This window comes from Phocoena sinus, chromosome 5, assembly GCF_008692025.1.
Source record: "Phocoena sinus isolate mPhoSin1 chromosome 5, mPhoSin1.pri, whole genome shotgun sequence".
Classification (NCBI taxonomy): domain Eukaryota; kingdom Metazoa; phylum Chordata; class Mammalia; order Artiodactyla; family Phocoenidae; genus Phocoena; species Phocoena sinus.
Window position 1 is genome coordinate 42,396,708 of NC_045767.1, and position 10,623 is coordinate 42,407,330.

Here is a 10,623-nt window from a genome sequence, read left to right on the forward strand (position 1 = left end):
CAGTGGCTTTAAAACAACACAAATTATTACCTTACAATTCTGGACGTCAGAACTCTGAGATGGGTCTCACTGGGCTAAAATCAAGGTGTCAGCAGGGTTTAATTCTTTTCTGGTAGCTCTAGTGGAGAATCTATTTTCTTGCTGTTTCCAGCTTCTCCAGTCTGCCCTCAACCCTTAGGTGATGTCCCCTTTCCACATTCAAAGCCAGCAATGGCCAGTAGAGTCTTTGTCATATGCATCACTCTGATACTAACTCTCCTGCATTTTTCTTTCACGTAGTGGTTATATTAGGCCCACACAGATAACCCAGGATACCTTCTCCATCTCAAGGTTTTTAACATCTGAAAAGTCCCATTTGCTATGTAAGGTAGCATATTGACAGATTCTGGGGATTGGGACATGGATATCTTTGTGTTACCATTTTCTTTTTCTTTTTTTGCCTATTACATCAAGTATCTGATTTCAGCAGTTTTGAAAGAATATCTCAATTTGTCAATATTTCTCAAAATGTAAAATGTGTATATTTTAATCCAACAATTCCATTTCTGGGATTTAGCTTATAGAAACATTTGACTTGTGCCCATAAGTATGTTTAACAAGAAATTAACTGCAGCATTAATTGTATATTCACTTGTTTACACATTTATTATTTACCTCCACTAAAATGTACGTTCTTTGACAGAGAATTTTGCTACATAGATTATTGTTTCATCTGAAGCTCCTGGGATAGTGCTTGCTAGGAACATGACAAATAAAATATCTGTGGAATAAGTGAATGAATGAATACAGTCAATAAGAATGAGGAGAATCTAAATTCACTGAGATGAAAAGATATTCACAACGGATTGTTAAATGAACAAGAGGCCAAGGTGAATGTGTAATTACATCACTACATCCTTTCTTGGATAACAATTCATTATGTAATATATTATATATATGTCTCTCCATATATATATATATGTATATATATATATATATATATTTACATATGCATGTCTATAAATACTACTGCAACTATATAGAAAAACACCTAGAAAGATACATACAATGATGTTAGCTGTGGTTTGTGACTTTTTCTATTATTTTTGAATTAAACAATAACTGTGTATTTTTTCTGCAGTTGCAAAATTAAAATGATGTATATATCATCAAAATAAAAAGATGTATAGAAAAAATATCTTAATCCAGATTTCTAATCCAAGGCAAATGTTTTTGCATGCTGGATTAACTGCTTTGGATAGACTTTCTCATTTCAACCTTTTCTACCTCTCAGATGACTGAGCAAAAGAGAAATTCTAAAGAAGAGATTTGTCTCTGTCAGAGTCCAGTCAAAATACAGAAACTGCTCTTGGTATTTCATATTGAAAGAATCTAATGCAAAGAATTGATTATATGGGTGATGGAAGAGCAGAAAATACCAACTGAGACCTGTGAAGCAACTTGGTGGTTAGCACCACATGAAACTGTTACTCCGCCTGGACAAAGGGATGACCTATTCTTACCAGAGCCCAGAATTTGGGACCATTTAGCATAAATTGGAATCATAATGAGTATATGATGGGGAAGACCTGGTCAAGCAGGCCTGGAGCCACCAAAATGAGGCAGCTGCTGCTATAAATGCTACCCAAAGTGGAGAATGATAGGAGGAGACACCCTCCTCCCCATTCTCCATGCTCTGTCCAGATGGTGATGTTATTGTCTATTGGACAGAATTACCTGGAAGCCAGAGGCCAGGGATCCTGGAAAATGAAGCTCCATGCACTATAGGACACTGTGAGGTAAGGGGTTGAATCTGAGAATCAGCTGATAAATTACCAGTGTGATGTTTGGAAGGAACTATTGCTGGTCATCTGAAGCCATGAGAGTTTAACATAACTTGCTGTTTTCAGGATGTTGCTAAAGAAAATATGTTAATGAAATAGCTATGTTTGTTAGGGTCCATGTTTATGTGCATTTTGCTTTACTAATAGAAGTACATTCAATATTTTTGTAGTTATCAAAAAAAATTTCTCCCGGAACATCCATGATATCCTTAATTACAGAAATATTAGGCAAGGTCTTATATCCTTAAAAAACCTCCCATTATAAATGCTCAGTCTGTTCATTGAGATGAAAATCTACCACTGGAAGAAACAGAGTTATATACACCTGTACTATATATATAGAGAGAGAGATAGATAGATAGATAGATAGAGAGAGAGACCTACACACACATATAAACACACTCATATTTATAGGAAAAATCTTAGAATTTCAAAATTTTTTTTTGACATTTTGAAGCACGTGTGTCTATCCTTATTGTGTGTACTGGAGTGTAAAAGACTGATATATATAGACATGAAGACTACAACACAAAGAGAATACAGATAGAAAAAGGTATCACAATAGAGCTATAGGAAGACAGACATCTAGAATTAGTCTACCACAAAACTATAAAAAGTGAAATTAGAGGTATCTGATATATTGCCACAGACTAGCGGATATTATATTCTATAGGTTCTTATCATTTGGATTAATCAACAACAGGGCACCATATCCCTGAGACTGTTGACATCTACCCTCATACATTCATTGTCCACAAAATAAATTAAATATCTTGGGATCCTAAATGTCCAGGACCAGGAATGTCTTTGATGGACCAAGAGAAACTGGCTCTGTCAGGAGGCCTGACATTCGTGCAGAAATCTAATCTAATTTAAGAATGAACTTAAAACAACCTTGAAAAGGAGGTAGCCTCTAGTTTGTATTTGATCCCCACTTCCTTCCAACAAAAACCTTTCTAGATTGTTGAGACTTTAGACCTTCTCTGTATTCTCCTTCTGGGACTCCCATGCTATAACTCATGTTCTGTGGGAGGAGGAGAAGTCATATGTGTAGCACTGGCTTTGACTTCCCTTTTCCCTTCCCTTCCTTCTTGCTGGGCAAGGCCATCTTGTAATCCTTCTAGATACTCCAACTCAGTTTATTCAAAACAGGCCTAGAAGCCATTCTTCTTCCTCTGGTCTGTATTTTTTTTTTTTTTTTTTTTCAGATTCACTTCACTTTTATTAGGAACAAACACAATCTCAGATCAGTACAACTAGCTTCAGAGTTGATATTAATAGAAATTATTCCAAAATTATTCTTAGGTCACAAATAACTACTATCCCACATAAAAAGGGAAAAAATCCCACCCAATCAAGGAAAAGGTATCCTGTGTATGTTTCCATGGCAACGAGTTTATGCATTCTCAGATTTTTGTCTGGCTAGTTATCCACCACTTATCTAATGGGTTTATTCAATCTCTCAGAGAGAACCATATAGATCCATGATAGCAACCAGGACACGTGGTTCATGGTGGACACAGTCCACGGTGGATACTGCTACTATAAAAATACTCAGGACTTAAGAGAATTCCTTTGCTGAAGGATCCCAAAATGCTTTATAAAAAGCATTAGTCACGCCTCAAAACTGCCCTTTGAGGTAGGTCAGTATTATTATCTCATTTTAACAGAAGGAAAACCGAGGCACATTATAGTTAAATGACTTGCCCAGGGTCACACAGCAAGTCTGTGGCACAGTGGTAGGAGAGGCCCTGGCCTTAACCACCTGTGTAACCTTGACATCGTGCTTTCTTTAACTTTTCACGCTGACCCATTTGAGCTACACTTACAGAAAATACACTCAGGATACTAGCTAACTAGGAGAAAAAGTCTCCATTTTAAATGCTACAACCATCTTTTAATATTAAAAAAAAATTATAAGTCAAATACATTCAAATTCCTTCCACCCTCCATCATATGTGGGCAATTAATAAAAACAGCCCTAAGGAAAGTTTCCAAAACAAAGTCCAGAAGGGAATCCTGCAAACAGCTATACTGATAATTCTCCAGCCAGGCCCCCTTTTCTACTAGCCACTTCTGCAGGCTCTCAGGTGCAAAAGAACTCCACAGAGGGAGCAGGGAGGAAGCAGAGCAGGCTCAGATGCAACACTGATTAAAAAAGATGTAAGGCACCCAGATAAGTTGTCAGCACGCCCACAAAGCAAGGCCTGTTAGAAACTGGACCCCATCCAGCCTGTGTAGGGTCATGGTATAGATCAGGTCCATCGAACACAATTAGAATAGAAAGATAAAAGTTGGTTTTGATCATCAGGTGTAAAGCAGGCCTCTGATGACCTGTGGAATTAAAACTACCCCACAGGCATTTCCAAGGGGTAGGTACTTGGGTCAGTGGATCTAAACTACAGTGATCTTCCATTAGATTTTTTTTCTACTGAGAGGAACAGCTCAAAAGACAAGGATGCCTTTAGTCCAGCCCAACCCCTGTGGCCTCCATCTATTCAATTCATACAGAAAGAAATGCTCTCCTCCCTTCCATCCTTGGGGCTCAACAGTGGACAGAGCATTTGGTACTGTACATTTCCAATCTTAACAGAGTAAAGCCAGGCTTCTGCATTGACGACTGAGGTTACAGGGACAGGAGTGGCCCAAGGTTCTCAGACACTGATGTTTCTTCAGAACTCCTCTATGCTATTGTCTGCCCTAGGCTGTGTTGTGGGGAATGCTGGTTAGTTTGCTGAACAGAGACACTGTTCAACAAAGTTCATGGCATCTCACATCCCAAGTCTTAGCCAAAGCTTTGCTGTATACCCTGGCTCCAGGGGTCGGGGCCTCCTTTGGAGTGAGGCACTTTGGAACTTGCCTTTGCTTCTTGTGCTTCCCAGTGAAGACTTGGCTCCTCCTACTTCTGCAAGCCTTGCACTGTCAGCTGGGAGCACTGACTCAGGCTGGGCAGGCTTACTGAGTAAGCAGGAGGCATCCAGCATCCTCTCTGGTTCTGACCAGACACTGGAGACTAAAAACAAATGCTCTTTTGCTCCATGGCTGGCTCACTGGCACAACATGAGCATTTGGCTTGGCTGTGCCTCATGAGAGAGAATGCCTGTGCCCAGGATGTCTCCAGCGGGGTTTGTTAGCCTTGTCTTGAGTCATCAGTGTGGTGGGGAAGCACAAGGGTGTAGGTGGAGACTCTGGAGGCCAAGTGAAAGTGGCAGCTCGTTCAACTTTATAAAGAGAAACAGTGGTTCAGCTACCCTGAGCATACTGTCTGTAGGAGAGGGAGCTGCCTGGACCACAGTAGCCATCGCTGCCTCTGAATACACACAAAGGAGGCTTGCCTATCCAGAGAAAGAAGAAAACATTGGGGAGGAGATAGAACTGGCAGGAGAAAATGGACAGACAGGGTAGAGCCAGGAATCCATAGTCAGGGTAGTTAAGAGATTCCTACCCCACCCCCCAAGCAGTCCTATACTTTAGGCTAGAAGTTAACAGAGAAGGAAGAGTGAAAGGGTTCAACACTGTGGGGAGAAGCCTTCTAGTTCTTTCTCAGTCCAAGGAGAAATTGAAATTAATGAAATGAACCCAACATCTAACTTGTTTGTATAACCAGCTTCCATATTAGGACACCCAATAACTTACTCAGTAACCTTCCAAATCCCCCAGCAGTGTGTTCTCAGAGCCCTTCTTTTGTAATGTTCCCTCTTAGGAACTGCCTACAGACCCTGCCCCTCAACCTCTCCATCTCCTGTCCAGCAGCGAGAGGAAAGGAGACAACCCGCCTAATTCTTCCTCTTCTTCAAGCCCCACTCTTCTTCAGAGGGAAATACTCTAAAAGGTTTATTTTAATATTCCAAGCAAAGTACCCATGGACATACAGCTCTATGTTTGACCCAACCCCACCTCCGAAAATCCTTTCTTTTTTGGGAGGCAGCTATGCTCACCACTGTACCACCAACACATCTTTTTTGGATGTCTCAAAATGCTGAAGCCACCTTATTACCATGAGGGGAGCTGACCAATGTACCAAAGATGGCACAGTAGAAAGATGAAAGAATTTTGACGATTCCATGAGCTGCTGGAATCACCAATTCTGGAAACAACCAACCCTCAAGATTTCTTGTTATCTGGAATAAGAAATTTTCCTGTCATGAAAGAAAGAAAAAAATCCTTCCCCGGCAGAGCACTTTTACCATAAACTAAATGCTTCTTCTTTATCCTCAGCCTAAAGTAGATTGGGACATTGAGATTTGCTTTTGAGTTCTAGCATTGCCAAGCTCCACGGCCATTCCCCAGTCAGAGTCAGGAGAGAAAGGAAGCATGCTGGGTAGTGGGCAGGCAGCTGGGTGTCAGATCACAGCAGGAGCTTCCTGCCTTGTTTCCCACGTCAACTCATCCTTACTTATCAATCATATCATGCATGCTAACTCTCTCCCCTGACAATTTACCTGCTTTCAAAGCTTTGTGCCAATAAAGTTATTTTTCCATTTCATATAGCAAAAGCCTAAGCTGAAGCTAACTGGGGGCCTTCCCAGAAGATTTTGTCATATCTCTAGCTTGAGCCACCCACCTTAAAGCTCAGGACAGCTCAAGGAAAGGGTTATCTGGGGCAAAGACCACTAGTTTTGGACCCTAGAAAGGTTGTCTAGGCTTTGGAAGCTGGAAACCCACCAATGACTGACCAGCTGCTTGCCTGGGGGGCATTGAGGGGGAAGAGAAAGGAAGGAGATAGGAACAAAACAAAGGGAAGGATAATGGGACTAGAAGAGAAAGAAGAAAAGAAAAGAAATAAGAACATAAGCTTAGCATCATAAAGGCAGAGTTGTTGGCTTTCAATTTTAAAAGAAAATTTAAAAGAATACTGTACTGGAATGGGTTAACGTCATCATCTTTAGCATCCTGGTAGCATTATTCAGTAGTTAATAAACAGAACATTAAACCTCTGCCCAGCTGGCTTTTGGAAAAGGAAACCGAGGGACCCCAAATTCAGCCACTCTTGTAGCTTTCATCTCCAGTTCTTTTAATCCTGGCCAAGACGGCAGCCTTGGATACTTCTTTCGGTCATAAGCCAGACCGATGGCAGCCCATGCAATCGATGAAGAATGTGGTAAAGTTGATGTGCCAGCGGTATTCACTGGCAGAGTAGTCATAGGGAAAGGGGTGGTGGTAGTTGTGGAAGCCCTCACCTACAGCTCCCAGTGAAACCAGGAGATTCTCTCGGGGGTTAATGGTCTTGTCATAAGGGCGGTATCCGTACAGGTGGGCAGCACTGTTCACCAGCCAGGTGGCATTGAGCACAACGGCATAACGCAAGAAGGTGGCGACTAACAGGCTGTGTGGAAAAGTTTCACCCCAGCAGTACCAGGGCCACGAGTGTGGGCAGGATGAAGCACATCAACAGGACAGCAGCTTTGTAGTACCTCCTCTGGAACACCAACAGCTTCTCAGCTTTTAGGTCAGATAAGTTTAGCAAACCACCCTTCTCTTTGACTTCTGGGTGTTTGCGCACAAGCAGCCAACCCACGTGAGAGAAGAAAAAGCCACGTCGGGAATTGTGGGGATCAGCATGTGTTTCCGAAAACTTGTGGTGGGCACGGTGATCTCGGGCCCATTCGTAAACGTCATTCTGGAATGCCATCGTGTTGGCGATGATCAGGAAGAGGCGCAGGGGCAGCCGAGCTTTGTAACTTCGGTGACTCCACAGGCGATGGGCTCCTGCTGTGACGCCCAGGGCGCTAATCAGATAGTAGAAAAACGCCCAGAGCAAGGTGTACATTTTGCAGGTGGGGATCCATGTGATCCCATACAGGGCTCCCAAGTGTAGCACAGACATGAGGATGATGTTTCTCCAGACATACTCAAGCTTGGGATTTGGGCCCTCCTTATCCTGGTAGCTTGGGTCATAGATGTCATCTCTTATTTCAGGGCGGATGTCTTCTTCCAAGTATAGGGGAGCCTTCTCCAGCTTGCCCCCTCCATTCTGCAGGAGCCTGGAGGGAGGCGCTGTGATGGTGGTGGTGGTTGTGTAAGAGCTAGAGATCTCCTCCTGCAGCAAGTGGGCCGGCATCTGGGCTCTCGGACGCTGGGATCACTTTCCCAGCGCTGAGACTGCGGAGCGGAGTTCGGGGCAGCCCGAACTGAGGGTAGGTTAGTTCCCGAGGCCGCTTTTGCGCGGCGATCCGCGGCGCTGCGCTCGGAACCCTTTGCTGCACGGTGCGCGCTGGATCGGTGTCCGGACCCGACCTGCTGTGCGTGGATCTCCCCAGGCTGGTGATTTAAAGGCTAAAGCTGGCAGTGGGTGACCGGGTCCCGTATTTCCTCAGACCCTTTTATTCGTTGCCAACAAGGGGCAAAGTAAGCAGAGTTGTCCCACCGTGGGAGATCCGCACGGGCGGGAGAGGGGAGGAGACGCAAAAATTGGATGCTGCAGACACACCGCGGCTTGGCCGCCGCAGCCCCTGCCTCTGGTCTGTATTTTTGTTGTGGGTATTATGGTTAAAGATTTCAACATCTTCCCAGTGATCCAGTCTCTAGTATTTGGAGGTCCCCAACTACCTCCACTGCTGTATTGCCTACACTATTTCACCATGCTTGCAAGTTCCACCTCCCTTTCCCCACTACCACCTACCAACACCTTCATTCTCACCTGCACTGTTGCAATAACCATCCAAATGCTCCTGAACTTCCAGACTTGTTCTAAAGTCCGTTCTTCATACTTGTTATCAGCTTAAGCTCCCTACAGCATGATTAGTCTGTTATTTTGCTTAAAAATATTCAATCCTTCCTCATTGTGTATAGTTGTACATTTAGAATTAAAGTTGCAAAAGAGTTAGAAAATACAGAATATGAGAAAATAATAGGAAAATCTCATTTAACCCTTTCCTTTTAGGGCAGAAGCCATCTTCATTACCAAGTCACTTGTGATTCTTCATCTGCTTCGTACGTTTCCATGTGGGATGGCTCATAACTGACTAAGAACCGTTTACCCTACTTATACATGCCTTTTGTATATGCAAGCATTTATTGAATGTGCCCATTTTGCCAGAAGTGCTTCTCCTTGCTCTCTTGTTTTTACTCTGGTCTTTCTATATATATATATATATTTAAAACTCATTTCAAATGCCATATTTTCAAAAAGATTTCCCCTGATCTACTCTCTCCCTACCCTAGCTGGTTTAATTTCTTCCTTTGCTGATCTCCCAGAGCACTGGACCTCTCACTTTATTTTATGCATTCACTCTTAACTAAACTCTACTGTGTAATACTGTCCATCTTAAGTGAGACACCTAACCATTGCTGATCACATCTTCAGTTCCTGGAATGCCATGTAATATCATCTATGTGCTTTGTATCCCTTACTGGGTCTTGCACAATTCGGGTTATAGTAGTTTAGTTTCTTTTTCACTTTTCTCCTCTCTTCATAAGTAACCTTCTTACACTGACTTCACAGCAGTCATTTTGCCACCTGTTGAAGGAGGAGAGAAACATGGTGTCTTCAAGGCTGATAAGGTTTAGGCCTTGCTGTTTACCTTTAAGTCAGAATAGATTCAGCCTAAAGAGGCATTAACTTTCATTAAAAACAACAACAATGTCCCTCTCCCCTCTAGTACCCACTAGTTTGTCCTTCATATCTGTGAGTCTGTTTCTATTTTGTTATATTTGTTTGTTTGATTTTTTTTTTAGTTCCACATATAAGTGATAACATTCAGTATTTGTTTTTCTCTTTCTGACTTATTTCACTAAGAATAATACCCTTTAGGTTCACCCATGTTGTCGTGAACAGCAAACTTTCATTCTTTTTTATGGCTAAGTAATATTCCATTATGTATATATACCACATCTCTTCTTTTTAACATCTAATTTATTGGAATATAATTGCTTTACAATGGTGTGTTAGTTTCTGCTTTATAACAAAGTGAATCAGCTATACATTTATACATATATATATATATATCCCCATATCCCCTCCCTCTTGTGTCTCCCTCCCACCCTCCATATCCCACCCCTCTAGGTGGTCACAAAGCACCCAGGTGATCTCCCTGTGCTATGTGGCTGCTTCCCACTAGCTATCTGTTTTACATTTGTTAGTGTATATAAGTCCATGCCACTCTCTCACTTCGTCCCAGCTTACCCTTCCCCATCCCTGTGCCCTCAAGTCCATTCTCTACGTCTATGTCTTTATTCCTGTCCTGCCCCTGTGTTCTTCAGAACCATTTTTTTTTCAGATTCCATATATATGTGTTAGCATACGGTATTTATTTTTCTCTTTCTGACTTACTTCACTCTGTATGACAGACTCTAGGTCCATCCACCTCACTACAAATAACTCAATTTCATTTTTTTTATGGCTGAGTAATATTCCATTGTATATGTGTGCCACATCTTCTTTATCCATTCATCTGTCAATGGACACTTGGGTTGCTTCCATGTCCCGGTTATTGTAAATAGAGCTGCAGTGAACACTGTATATACCACATCTCTTTATCCATTCATCTGTTGATGGACACTTAGGTTGCTTCTATATCTTCGATAGAGTAAATAATGTTGTTGTGAACATTGGAATTCACATATCTTATTGAATTAGTATTTCTGTTTTCTTTGTATAAACACCCAGGAGTGGTATTGCTGCATTGTATGGTGGTTCTATTTTTAATTCTTTGAAGAACCTCCATACTGTCTTCCATAGTGGCTGTACCTATTCACATTCCTACTAACAGTGCATGAAGATTCCCTTTTCTCCACATCTTCACCAGCATTTGTTATTTCTTGTTTTTTTGATGATAGCCATTCTGAGAGATGTGGGAGA

The 10,623-nt window shown here is 42.0% G+C and overlaps 1 protein-coding gene and 1 pseudogene across 1 annotated transcript; both read right to left on the reverse strand.

The window, feature by feature from the left end:
• Nucleotides 1-3,008: 3,008 nt before the first annotated feature.
• Nucleotides 3,009-5,238, reverse strand: LOC116753928 (annotated as a pseudogene).
• On the reverse strand, nucleotides 3,009-8,264 carry LOC116754662 (acyl-CoA desaturase-like). Its single transcript, XM_032633503.1, is given in 2 exon segments — nucleotides 3,009-7,184; nucleotides 7,186-8,264. Coding segments are annotated over 2 exon segments (1,080 nt in total). The 5' UTR covers nucleotides 7,885-8,264; the 3' UTR covers nucleotides 3,009-6,803.
• Between the last annotated feature and the right edge of the window lie 2,359 nt (nucleotides 8,265-10,623).